This window comes from Impatiens glandulifera, chromosome 3, assembly GCF_907164915.1.
Source record: "Impatiens glandulifera chromosome 3, dImpGla2.1, whole genome shotgun sequence".
Lineage (NCBI taxonomy): Eukaryota > Viridiplantae > Streptophyta > Magnoliopsida > Ericales > Balsaminaceae > Impatiens > Impatiens glandulifera.
In genome coordinates this window covers 11,007,688-11,022,609 of record NC_061864.1, presented here as the reverse complement: position 1 = coordinate 11,022,609, position 14,922 = coordinate 11,007,688, and the positions used below count along the sequence as shown (strand labels likewise).

The 14,922-nt window shown below is 29.3% G+C and overlaps 1 protein-coding gene across 1 annotated transcript; it reads right to left on the bottom strand.

Annotated features, from left to right (window-relative positions):
- Window positions 1-8,672: 8,672 nt before the first annotated feature.
- Window positions 8,673-14,389, bottom strand: LOC124929463 (eIF5-mimic protein 1). Its single transcript, XM_047469827.1, has 8 exons — window positions 14,301-14,389; window positions 13,845-13,868; window positions 12,886-12,991; window positions 12,739-12,807; window positions 11,341-11,834; window positions 10,935-11,196; window positions 9,938-10,146; window positions 8,673-9,066 (listed from the first exon to the last, which is right to left on the bottom strand). Exons 1-8 carry the CDS (start codon window positions 14,303-14,305, stop codon window positions 9,000-9,002), a joined length of 1,236 nt encoding a protein of 411 aa, XP_047325783.1. The 5' UTR covers window positions 14,306-14,389; the 3' UTR covers window positions 8,673-8,999.
- Window positions 14,390-14,922: the final 533 nt, after the last annotated feature.

Genomic DNA, 14,922 nt, shown 5'->3' with positions numbered 1-14,922 from the left:
CATATTTGAATCTAAAATATTTGTGTATTGGACCGATATTTTATCGAATTTGAATAGTATTAGCTGGCCATATGACTTGATGTCGGTCAGGTATGCAATCGAATCAAAATGAATAATACCAAAAAAATGATATTTGAGTTTAAACTTAAAAATATGAATGATATTCAAATTCGATTCGATGCTCAAAACTTTTAAAAAAAAAATTCGAGCTCGATTCAAAAAAATGTTTGAACTCGAGTTAGTTTCAAATTGTTCGAACCTTAATTCGAACATTATCAAACTATAGCTCGAAATAATTCAAATTCGAGCTCAATTATCACGGATTACGTGAATATTAGATCTCTTATATACAAAATACGTAAATATTAGATTCTTTTTCAAACTATCACTGATTAAGCCATGAGAAGTGAAGATTAAGGGGAAAATGAGATCATGATTAATGAAAGACGGCGTAGAATCAAGTTAAGTAACCATTCAAACTATTATATTTAAAATAGAAAGAATAATATTTTTAAAATTAGTTTTAATTAATTTTATAAAAAGATGTGTAATATATATATATATAAGAAATAATTTGGGGAGTAAAATTGTGGAGGAAATAAGAAAAGATGATATGCTTAATTTATTTGGATGGAAAAAAATATTTTTCTTTCTCCTTTAATTTATATATATTAAATAAAAATTTCGTGAGAGACTCTTGAACATTAGAACAAAATATTTTAAATTCAAAATTCAGCTCAAAATATTATAGAACATATATCATTTTAAACTCGAATCAAGTCGAAAAGTTCACGAGTCTATTCATCTCGTTTGGACCCTAGTTTAGGTGGACCAAAATTTTATTGATGTTCTTATATATGTATTATCATCTTCATGTAATATATATATAATTCTTGAAGAGGCTTCTTGAAGAGGCTTCTTGATATGGTTATTCATCACATTTTTTTAGGTAAATTTTTTCCTTTAATTTTATGTTTTTTCGTTGGACTTGAATGATCATTTTTCACTATAAATTTTGAGTACGGATAATATGGGTATCTAAAATAAATAATAAAACAAAATAAGATAAACTAATATTTTTTTTATTGGCGCGTTTGATTGAACGTTTTAATTTAGTGTTTGCGTAAAAATCTGATACAGTAATTTTGTGTAATAAACTAACGCAAAAATTAAAATCAAACACATATTATATTTTAATTTTTTCTCTACCTCCATTTTTTAACTAAGTAAACTTGAGCGAATAAGCTAAATATAACTGAATCTTATTAAACATATTTGAGAATAAGCTAGAACAAATAAGTTTAGTATAAGCTAAATCAAACTTACCATAAAAGAAACAATACCGATGATGTCCTTTTTGATTATTTGAATAGAAGTTTTCACAAACTCAAGTCTATAAATAAAATGTAAATCTCTTACCGGCACTATTTCATGCGACGCTATAACATTTTTCAACATTTCCTATATGCTTTTGTAAGCGTCGGAAAATAACTAGCGCCACAAATTAACAGCTGATAACTTTGTTTAAAACAGCTGATAACTTTGTTTAAAAAGATAATCTAATTCGAACAAGAGTAAATGTAATGATACAATTAAGATCAAATAATCATAAATCATAACATGTATAATTATAAGCAAAAGAAAATTCATCCAAAAACACTAAAAACTCCAAATTTGCGTTAAAATTTGTTGTTCTAGTTCTGATTTTTTTTTCTTGATTATCTTTGTTCAAGTTCTTTCCTACCTATCTTCCCTTATTTGAACACACAAAGCAGGTCAACATTCAGAAAATTTATGAAAATTCCAAGGAGCAAGGAGCATTTGTATAAATAAACAACTAAATCGCCCAAAGCAATTCCTCATTGGAGAGGTGTTAATTGCCGTTTCAATCACTTGCAGCGTTAGCCCTTGGAATTGCCGACATTGAGTCATCTCATGTGTCACATGGTCGCAATTTTGGGCATCCAAAGTTATTATTATAGTGAATAAACACTACAAGTGGTGTCTTCTATTTAACATTTAAAATATTGAAGCATGAGTAATACATAAAGTTAATATCACAGTTCTAATTTTTTCTATAAATTAACATAAGAATTTTCCTTTTGTACAAAAATATTTATCTAATGCTGGTGATATCTTGTTGAGATGTCTTGAATTGATGATGCAAGGAAAAGGAGAATATTGAACAAAAGGAAAGTATATCTTTTTGTTGTGTAATTTTGATTTAAGAAAATAAGATTAACACAAAAGGAAATGTGATCTTTTGTTATGGTAATATGACTAGGAAAGTATTGTGATAATATTTTGGAGATTATTTGCCAAAATATTGTGTTGACCTAGTTGAAGACTATTTAAAGGTGCAGTCGGGTACTTCAGAAAGTTGAAGTCTTTGCCTTGAGAGCATTGTTTCCAGTCCTAGTTCTGTAACTATTTGGGTTTCGGGGGACCGAGTGTTATATAAACTCGTGTCATAACCCTAGTTTATACGGTTGTAATTTTTGTTCTGATCTCCTAATAAGATTCTCTTTCTGGTGGACGTAGCCAAGTTTTATCTTGTTGAACCACGTTAAAATTTGTGTCGTTCTTTATTACTTACATCATCTATCGCATCCCGTTATAACAGATCTATTGAGATAGGACAATGTAACAAATATAGATTAACTAGATTATTCAGCTCTTTAATGTACATATTTGAAAGAAATCATTAAACATGTGAAAAATATTTGATAATTAAATAAAAATAATAAAAAGAAAGACAAAACTAAAGCTTTATAGTGAGCCCAAATATTTCAACCTGAGTCACGTGACATTAAACTAAAGCCCATTGGACTGAAAATCAGAGTTAAGGGACATAGGCTAAGAGCTTCTTGTATGATCTTTATTATAAAAATTAAACTTAATCAAAAAAAAATATTTAATACTTTTATTAATCAAATCACTCAATTTATTGAAAAATACTTAAATACTTTCTATTTTAAAAAATATATATTTTATGATTATATATTGTAACGTCAAAATTTGATCCTTTTAAAAAAAAAACTCGATAGTCGTGCCCCATAATTTACCTTCCTCTCGAGTCTCAAGTAAGACGAGGAACAAAAATGGTAGGCGCGATTAAAATACATTTAAAATTGTCGATTTAGACTAGTTTTGACTTTTTATAGTCGGCACTTAATGAAATTAGGAAAAAAAATATTTTTTGTGTTAAAACGCATTTTAGAGATTATAATTTGTGTTTGTTGTTTAGTTACACATGAAAAATGACATTGACGTGAGATACGTATTCGTCATATTACGGTCTCTACTTTATACCTTATTTATTTCATCTTAAAACATACATCTAAATACATAAACATAGGTCAAAATTTTTAATATCAATTTGTTTCTAAAAGCATGCATATAAGTTATTGACATAATTAGTTCTAAGCCTAAAATATTAAGAAACTTGTAAATACACCTAGGCGAGTAACCATGGTCGAAAGCGGTGCCTAAAAAATAAATAAAATAAAATGTTATTTTGAAAAGAAGAAGAAAATCCAAACAGATCTTTATCTATTTTTTTATGTTAAAATAATTTTTTTTTATGTTTTATATTTTTTGTGATTTTTTAAATGTAATTCAAAAAAAATGTAATAAAAAATAAATATAAATGAAACAAGTCCTCAGCAATAATATGTTTTTGATATTTATTAAAAATTATTAATTTTAAGTTTTTTATATTTTTTTACAGACATTTTAAAATTAGTTAAAAAATTTAAATACCAAAAAAGACCGAAAATTAAAAATAAAGATAAACAAACTTGCCTAACATAGAAATAAAAAAAATATATCAAAGTGATTTTTTTAAACAGAGGCATAGCTAGTTTTATAAGTGCATATAATGTTCTTAAAACAAATTTAGAAAATGTCGAATATATTCGAAACAAGATGAAACGAACCAAGAACAAAAACATGCACAAAAATGGATTCCAAAATTTGATTTTTTTTTTCATTTCTAATCTATTGCAGACATCCAAACCAATTTAGAAACATTGCATAACACATTTCAAATTGAATTACATTTCGAAATGATCTCCAGAACCTGTTAAAGAACGGTCCAGCATCGAGCCAAACGAACAACAACCACAATTTTCAGATTTCCCAAAAATTCATCCAAAAGTTCATCATGCAAATTACTTTTGCCCGGTCCTTCATTTCGTGCAATTGTTATAATTTCCCTTTGTCGAGATAGTTTTTCTCAAAAAAAAAAAATTTGTTTTCCTTCCTTTTTGGTTGCGCTAGGGAGATGGAGGAGAACCGGATCACAGATCGCACGATTGACGATATGTGGTCGTTGACTCCTCCTAAACCTTTGGACTCTTCTGCTTCCTTACTGGGCTGACACATTGACCACTGGGCCTGGGTGTTAGTCTGGTGCGTCGGCCTGTTTGGCATATATATATTTTTTTCAATCTCCAAAATAAAGAAAAACAAACATAATTAAATTCATTTGTAAGTCATTTAATTTGTTTGATGTATTTGTACCATTTATATGTTTTATTTAAAAAAAAAATTAAAACTTAATTATAAACTTACTGTGTAAAACGTATATACATATATTAATACATTTTAAATTATTTTATAAAAAATTATCCATCTCCTCAAAATCAATACCCATCACCATTTTTTAAATAAACCAATTTTTTTTTTAATGCCGAACAAGTTTTAAGAGCTTGTTTCATCTTGGATTTTTAGAATGTTCATGTTTATTTTATTTTAAATATTGTAGTTTGAGATTTTTGTACGATGAATTATGTATTTTATATTTAAATTTTAAATTTAATGAAAATAAAGTAAGAATATTTTATTTGATAAATTAAGTAAGATTTTTTTTTAAATACCTAACAAAGAAAGAAATAATAATCGAGATAAAACGAGCTCTAAGGAACTTAGATTTTGAAGTCCGAGCTTGATATAAATGTTCCATTTTTGTGGACTAAGATTGAGATGTGAGATTAAATCAAAACTCAAGAGTGAGACACTAATTAGATGTTATATGAAAGTGAAATAAATAGGCTTAGTTATGAATAAGAATTATTGCGGATTTATTAAGTCAAATATATTCTATCATTACATCTACTTTATATAAGATGGATTAGATGTATCAAATATTGTGTTGGTTTGATCAAAAAAATTGCATATTCAATTTATACAACATTTTTTAAAATAATTAATTAAACAATATTAAGTATAAAAACATTCATATAATGACAATTTCATATATTTTTTTATTAAACAAAACATTAATATAAAGTATAAGTAATAGTAATAGTAATAAATAATAATTGTTTAAAATAAGATTGTATGACTATAAACAAATATAGGAATAGATAAATGATAACTAAAAAAATTAAGTCTTTTAATTGAATAAAAATAATTAAATTATTAACAAATATAATATTATGTTGATAAAGATAGAATAATAAAAAGTCTCAACTTTTTCTTATTTATACATATCTTTTCCTTGATTTCCTTGAAGCTTTTGTAACCTTTTTTTGTTTGTATTTTTTTTAAAATATTGTCATCGTCTCAACAACCTTTCTTATAAAATAAACCTTCTTAAAAAAATGAAAAGAGATTACATTTGTCACAAATTTATTAGTACAAACTCAAACACTAAATAAAAAAAACACAATTATTCTAAAGAAAAGTTTGATAAAACAATTCTAATTTATTTATACTACATTTGTTTTTACTTTTATCATTTATAACAGCTAATCCTAATTAGTAACTAATTAAGCTTATATGGTTGTAATCTAACCATTATGGTATTATTATGACAAATTTAGCCCCATTCATTTACATGAGAAAGTTTATTTACATTGCTCTTATAAAGAGGTGTTGTCTCTGCCTTAAACCTAGATACACAAAGGACCCTTTTCAAAACCTGTAAGCTCTCTCTAGCCCCTTTTTTACATTTTTTTCCTTTCTTTTTTGTTGATGTTTCAATGAAATCTGTGCATGTCAATGAATTGTGTATCTGATCTGTTGTCGTCGATGTCGATTTGAAACATCGATCGAAATCTCGTATCGGTCTGAATGAAGCGTTGATTTTGGTTTTTAAGATCTAAATCTATATACGTTTCCAATACATTTATTTGAAGCAGATAGTTTTCTATTTTTCGACGATTCATAATTTATGAGCAAATCTGTTAATTTGTGGTTAGTAAAACGTTGAGATTGGTTGAAGTTGTATCGAGTTTTAGAGTTGGTAGATTTTATTTAAGCAAGTCAATTTACATTTCCCTAGTTTGACTATCTATCTTCGTTGATTTATTATCTTAATACATGTTCATGTCACATTTTTGTACACAGTGATTGTGGGCTATGTTTCTAAATTGCGAATTTGTAGGGTTGGTGAATGTTTACTGTTTCTAAATTTAATTATATAGTTGTTTTTATGTTAGAAATAGATATGTTGCCTAAAAATTAAGATAGGATCTATAAGAATGGTGGCTAAATTAGTCTAGAAATCTTATAGTGTCTATATAATGTTGTGTCAACACAATAAATTTAAAAGAATAAATGACAAACATATGATGGTTGATAATAAAATATTCATTTATATGTAAGTTAGCCATATGGGTATATATTTGATCTATCTAAAAACTTATTTGTAAATAAATTTTTACTTTTGGTTCAGGACTTATTGACAAAGTGTTGATTATTACATTTTTTTTTCATTTGTTATAAAATTATGATTGGCTTTAATTATTAGACCCATATATATTTCTTTTATCATTAACAAAAATACAGAATTACCTCATCATCATCTTTTGATTTGCTGCTGTTGTCAGGCCTGAGCAATAAGGTAACCTTGTTTTCCTCAAATGGTTTGTTACATGTCAATATTTAGATATCATTTCTGTCTTTTCATTATTAATATTACCTAAATAATTTTATATAAGTTTTAAGAATATTCTAATCACATATATATTCAGTCTTTAATTTTAAATTTACTAACCATATGATATTCACTCTTATAAGCTAATTCTCAGTTTGTATTTTTTTTTTTTATTAAGGAGACAATTTGAGGATGCCAAAAGGAGCAGAACCAGTCATTCTTCCTCAAGGATGGATTGAGAAAGATGAGGGAGTCGGTAAAACACTTATTAAGGTACCATCATTAATTAATATATATATTAAATTAGAAGAGGTTAATGTGTTTTTTTATAGTGAAAACCGAACTTTGAAATGTTTGATCTCTTAGACAAAACTCTTAGCCGTTAAATTATTATAATGGATTAATATATACTTAATTACTTATCATGTAAGATTGTGAAAATATTCAATCTTTCTTTTATATTGCCCTTGTGTATTTGTTTTGGGCAGTCATTAATTTTATTGTGTATAATTTCTCTCTTGAATTTAGACTCATATATTGTTATTGTTTATATTGTGGTGATTTTTGCAATACTCTCTTTGTGGTGACTTTTGTAGGTGTATTATAACGAGGAGACGGAACAAACGTTCTATACGAAGAATGACTTTGATCGCTACATAAAGTACTATATGACTAATGCAACTCGTCTCCACGGTGAGTTTCCCTTACATTTTAAATTTTGTAGGTTGTTTGATATAAAAATTTGAGGACATTCTTGTTAGATTGATTTTTTGTTATTTTATTTTTATCAAATCTTATCTTGAATATCATAGAGACCGAGCCAATATGGACTGGTAGGAATTTGGAAGTTGAAATTCCTAAAAGTATGAATTATGTCACACAAAAATCACCTAAGAAATTTCAAAGTTCTACAAGTAAGGCAATATCAAGGAAAACTCATGAAGATATAGAAGACGAGGATGAGGATGAAGACGATGATGATGAAGAATATACTCCTAGGAAGAAATACAAGAGATCTTCGTGTAAGCGAAAAGGTAAGAATATGATGAAGCCGACAGAAGATGAAGATAATGACGATGATTATTATCCTATGGCGGCTGCTCCAAAGAGAAGGCGGAGTAAGCTTCCATTATCCAACAGAAATACTCGCAGAAACAGCTCGGTGAAGGGCAATTGAGGAGAAGTGGAGAATCAGAAAATAAAAAAACACCCTCCTTGAAACTATTGCATGGTCCAATTTATAACATTAAGACTTCTATTTTTTGTTTTGTTATGCAAAACTGGTTTATTTCTTCAAACTTTAGAAGCAATTTCAAAACATACTTTTTATTTAACCTGTTAAGTTTTTGGTTGTTTTTTAACTTGATGACAATGGTTGTTTTAATTCAAAATCAGTTTATTATATATTGATGATGTTTGTATATGTGATGATAAATTGAAAGGTAGAAACAATTTCATTATTGCTGATTAAGTTAATTATTTTTATTTAGTTTCTAAAGCTGATAACATTTTTATTTATCCACCAAAATGTGCAAAGGTAAGCTTCGTCTTTACCTGAGGAAATTAGTCACACTTCGAAATAGAGAAGCATTACCCAACATTCTAAAAAAAAAAATGAAAAAAAATAAAAATATTTTCAAATGAGGCTATTGTTTCCAGTAACTAGTCTCAAACTAAAGAAATATGCAGTAAAGTAATTCTAATAGTCACAAGTCTGAACCTCCAACCATTTAATTTAATTAAATTTAATTTCAATGTTTACCAATTCAGAAAGGGATAAACAACAAGCTACAAAGGGTACCAAATTTATATGATAGAAAGCCAAAAGCCATCTAAAATACAAATCCAATCCACTTATACTCAAATTCAACACCCATTTCAATTCCCTCACTCAAACTTTCTTACAAAAAATATAAAAGTATCAGAGTAGCAGATGCATCATCTTCGGTTTATTTGGAAAATATTCATAAGCATTAGGCTTCTCCAACAAAAGACATCCATTTGAAGAAACATGTGGTTTAAGTCACATCCCCCATTTGCTCTGAGTTCTAATGCTGAAATGGATAGGCAATGTCCATATGATTCAAAAATCTGCTTCGTTGGTATCAAGCAAGATTCAGTCCTCTTCTTCAGCCTCTTCTAGCCATTTCACAAAGGGCTCAAGAGACTTGACAAAAGTTTGTCTGCATCATTTCAGAAAAAATGTATATTAAAGAGAAAAAAGGAAAATAAGTTCACATCCTAAATAGTTTAAACAAAACTAACAAAATAATAACGTTTATAATGCATTACTCCGCTCAGTGCTATACAAAGGCCAACAGAGAATATCCTAAAGTTTATGTTATAGCAAGATGCTTTAAGTTATCCAACTCACAGATGCCACATTTGTTTCTGTCAACAGTTTCCCAAAACAAAAAGATCATGCTAAGACTCAACCAGTCAAATGAGCAAATAGACTATCCAAGATCTTGTTTGATGGAGGTTTCTTTTTCTAAATAATTCGATGATTTGAAGAAGAAAAACTGAGAGGATAGACTTTTGCTAAGATTAAGCTAAAAGACTCAACTAGCCAAATGAACCAAGACTTTTGCTATCCAAAAGCTTGTATGATGTAGGTGTTTTTTTTCAAAATAATTTGATTATTTGAAAAAAAAAAAATAGTTTGATGAAAAAGTGGATTATTTTGGTTCAAGGCCAAAATATCCTTTGTATCTAATATTATAAAGTAAGGCTATATTAAAAGTTTGGTTGATAATTTAATTGATAATAGGATAAAGGGTTATTTGGATTCATCAAACAAGGCTCAAATCATTGATTGATTCTCCTCGTTATATTCATCGCAGTTCAAATCCACACCTTTATGGCAACCCAATAATTGAACCAAAGATTGTAACAAATTTTAATTTTGTGGCAATATATTACATGTTCTTGGGCATACCTACTTAACCACCTGAAACTTCAAAATTCAATAAAGAAAATAAAATCCAAGCTACTAATCACATTTGATCAAGACAAATGGAATTTGTATTTCTCATTTTTAATTGAAATGCATACCTGCCCTTAGAATTTGATCCTTTCTGGAACCAATGAAGAACAGTATCTTCTGCAAGCACATCTTGGTCATAGAGAGATCTAACAATATCAGGGAATAACTTCATCAGCTTTGCATCCTCATAGCATTGGGTCTGAACTTTGTAGATGAGCTCAAGCTCAAGTTTTCCAGTGGTGCAGAAGACATTCAACAAACTTGCCCATGTTTTTACCTTAAGTAAAAAAGTTCAAAAGATTTCAAGACATCACAATAAAATTATATGGAAACAGTGCTAAATAAGATATTACAAGATAAAAACATGTTTAAATTCAATAGACTTTCTTCTAAGTATCGAAGTGTTTCGTTGCCACTAAGGATAGAATTTGGATTGCACCCACAAGAAGTTTATAAACAGTGATAGGACAAGGTGGAGTGATTTAGTTAAGGGGTTGTTTGATAACATTGAAAATAGGTTTGTAATTAATTAATTAATATAAGACATTACCAAAAATATTTTATATTTAACTTTAATTATAATTAAGCAAATCAAATTATATGTTTGTGGGGATATCATGCTAGTTCTCCTTTAATTCCTAAAAAAATTATAATTAAGCAAATCAAATTGTAAATAGTAAGAAGAGTTCATCTTGAAATCCAACATGGATTTATTTTGTCCTTGAATTAGTAAACAAACACATAGCAGGATGCTTGCACTGGAAGGTTAATGTAGAATTAGTTGGAACTAAATAAACCAAAGGTTATGCCATTTCATATTTTATCAGAATAGGTGACAACAACAAGATCACTTTCATTAGTTTCCCGCAAAGGAGGGAGATTTCACACTTTATTGTGTGAATCTCCGGGATCATATCCAAATACACAAAAACGTAAGGAAATAAGTATATTCGAATCCAAAAGAGAGCATGTGAAAAAACATACAAAGCAAACAAGTTCAAGCATAGTCAGAAGATGGTGAAACTATATTACATAGAGGAATGATAAGCCAGTGAATTACAATACCTGGCGCAATGCTAAATTAGCATTCTGCTGCTGGTTCTTCCCAGACCATTGAACAGCGTCCATTATGACATCCCATAGAATTCTCACAACTTCAACATCAGGTAACTTAGCATCTTTAACATGTTGTTTCACATTCTCGATGACATCAGATATCTCACTTTCCTCTGCTATCTGTGTTGTCAATGTGGATTTCATTTCCTTAAGCTTTACCTCAAATAATTTCTTCTCATTATATTCAACCAAGGATACAAGCCCTGCCTTGCTGAGAAAAAAACATTTCATAACTCGTATCTGTTTACACTCCTTAACTAGAAGAAAGGAAAAACAATTCCCAGTAGCTGAAAATTCAAGAAATAGCCAAGAACGATAGAAGCAACAATAAAAAATATTTTCAATTATCACTAACCTGAAATGCTCAGAGATTGCTTCAGCAGTCCGCTTAGAAGAAGGGAAAAAGTCTAGAAGATTGTCCTCCATTTTTCCGCGTTTCAGAATTGAAATCAAATCATCAAGGCTGTTATCAATAAGATACTCCTTAAAGAAATCTGTTACAAACAAGAGCACTAGTCCTTTGGCCACAAGATTGTCCTTGAGCAGTGGCTGAAATACAGTCTCTGGAGGGAGACCTGACAACTTCTGAGAAAATGCAAGTGCTGTGAAAATAGCCAGCTTCTGTCGTCCATCTTCCTCAAAAAGTTCCAGTGACTGTAACAATCTTTGGATAACATTTTCAAGATTCTTTATGAGAAAAGGCTTTCTTCTCAGGATCTTCTGAATGTATATTACAGATGGTAATATGGCTTCACGTTTTGGCTCACAATCTAGTATAGAGTAAGGGTGGCGCTCCCCTTCATCAGGCTTAATTGTTCCAGGTTGTGTGCGTCCACCTGTGAAGATGACCTGTAGCAGGAGTATAGACATATATCTCAATAAAACAGAAAACTAAATAAATAGCAGGTTAATAATCCTAATTGGAAACTGATATTTTGTCACAATCATGATCACCAAAATTAAAATTGAAAGTGAATTTTTTTTCATCTAGTATAAGACTCTTTTTTGGATCTTTTTGTTTTCTATGAATATAACAAATGTTGATTTTTCCACATCACGATCTAAGTAAATGGGATAACAAATAGGCCCAATATAAGAAATAAAAACAAGAGAATCTTAACATGCTTTTGTTTGTGGTAAAATAAAGACATAAATGTTAAAAAGTCTTTTTAAACTGAGCACTAATAAATAGAGCATATAAAAACTATTCTTACAACTCAAAACTCCCCAAGTTGGTAAACATCATGCACAACTCAGATGTACAGCAATCCAACTTCAGTGATTTGTGAATAACGGCATTAAACAAGGTAAATGACTCATACACCAACAAAACTACAGAAAGAGAACATTTGAATCTGGTTGCTAACCATTGGACATTGGTTAACTCAGAAATGGATAGCTAAAAAACATAAGCAAAATAAACATGTATTAGCAGCCATACTCTCCTCACACCCTTTAAAAGAATTGCCAATCATGTACCTGATGAATAAACAAACATAGCATGCAACCCATCCTACACAGTAACTTGGTCTTAGTTCTATGTAAGGGAACCTTTCACAATACTAAGTTAGAACTTAAGTGATACATAATGCCCAAACTAGTTTTATCAGAATATCCAACTTGCCAATGATCACTTATCAAATGATCTCAATGCGCAAAAATGCAAATAAAAGAACAGTGACATATTTATACTTTAAAACTTTGGCTTAAAATATTAGACACCAAAAATATAAACAGGGAAGGCTGGACTTGCCTCAAAGAAGGTGTCACCGTATCTTGAGAAGTTAAGATCTGAAGATTCAATACTCTTTGCAACAAGTTCCTGCATACAAAAAATATGCATGTTTAATGCTAATAGAATCACAAGTATCATGACCTGGAATGAAGTACAACATTTTACCAGATCACCAGTATTATCTAGATAAATCTGGACCACTACATCCGCAAATGCTGCAGGGTCCAGAGGAGCAGTAATATTCCGTTTGCGGGTCTTAATCCGCGTACCACTGTTGATTAGAAAAGACATAAAATTATAATGGTCTCATCAATGAAGGTAAAAAGACAAATAAAAAATGTACATGATTCATAAACTAGTCAAACTCTAAACTAATCACTGCAAATGTCTACATATATTATACAACACCTTCCCAAAAAATGAAACATTGTACAACAATAGTGACCTGAATGCAAGAACTTCAAATAATTTCATGCACAGAAATAACTAATCATAGTGTATAATATAACATATACACAACGAATCAATTCATCTAAATATTGGTCCATGTTCACCCATCTGAATTCATTTCCTTTGCATTTAAACTGCTTACCCAGACTCCATGCAATTACCTATTCATTTGTCCAATATATAGAACTGCGGCTAGGGATTAGTACAATGAATTGTTTCATTTTCAACATAAGACATCAACAATATCGTTTCAATCCATAGAATTGCTTCCCTCTCCACGATGTAAAAAAGAGTTGAGACTTCTTATTCTCCGGTCCTTTTAACCAATAACAGTAACTAAATTCTAGCTTAGACTGCAGAAAAGACTAAACATTTCTAAGATGTTCCTAATGACATGAAAGTTACATAATGAACTGATTGTAGCACAATGGCGCAGTAATTTTTCATTAAAATACATCAAACAAAACAGAGCATGCTAGATAATATATGGTTAGATACGAATTTAAGAGTGTATTTTGCATCTGCATGAGAAATTTATCACCAAGGGAAGTCTGCGTTTCAGATTTACCAGAAGGGAATACAACATAAAACATCACCAAAAAACATAAAGTGCGTATAGATCCAATATAAAGCTAGGTAGTTCTGCACACATAGACATAAAGTGCATAACTTACCCAAGAGTGGGTCTCTCCTTCGAGCTGAAAACAAACCAAAAACAAAATCAGAATCAGAACCATATTATATATCATCTTCTATATCAATAGTTTCAAAAGAATTTTTTTATTTTTTTTTAAAGTTGCTTTTCATTTTATGGAAAAACCCTATAGAAAATATGCATAGTGAGTAAATATGAAACAACTCAAAGCAAAAGAAAATTTCCATATATTATCAGATCAAATCTCGCAAACCAATCAAATAAAATCAAGAGAACTACGACCAGGAAACCCTTGAAAAGAAGAAATGAAACATCTTAGAATGATTGAACCGAATGAATCCTCAGAAAACGGAAGAACCCGCCAAAATTCAATCGAATCAATTTAATAATGAATTATAGATCCAACCTTGACGATCAATCCAGCAGATCTGAAAGAAAAACTGGGCTGAGGGGAAAGATTAATATAAATGATTACCTCATAAACAACGACCGTCGGCGACGAAGCGAATCTGCGACCTTCTCTTTCCTCTCAGCTGTGTAAATCCAACGCTGATAAGCTGAAACGGCCCAAACCCGTATTTATCCAAGAAGAATAGCATTTAAGTCCCTAATCTTTATGCAATACTTGACAATGGTCCTAAAACTTTGTAATTCGCCATATCTTGATTAATCAATTGCTTGAGATTTGATTGAGATTTTAAGGAATGACGAGATTTTATTTTATGGGTAGGTAGATCATCAAATTTATTTTTTTGTTTATTTATCCTAAGAGTATCTTCCTTAATATTTTATCTTGATTATTTTATTTTGCTCATGATATGACTACATTTTTCTTTATAAATAGATGGCTAAATTATCGATTTCATTACCAAGAGTTATAAAAATACATCTATCTCATTGTAAAATATCTTATTTTTGCGATCATAATTTATTTTTGTATAGAATATTAGCATGGTTTTTATCATTTTTTTATTTAAGTTAAAGCGTTTTTAATGAATATCGAAATTTTAAATTAGTAATATTTTCACTTTAATTATATTGATAGTTCGCTATAAAATTATTTTATACAAAAATATGTTTTCTTCAATAACAAAAAA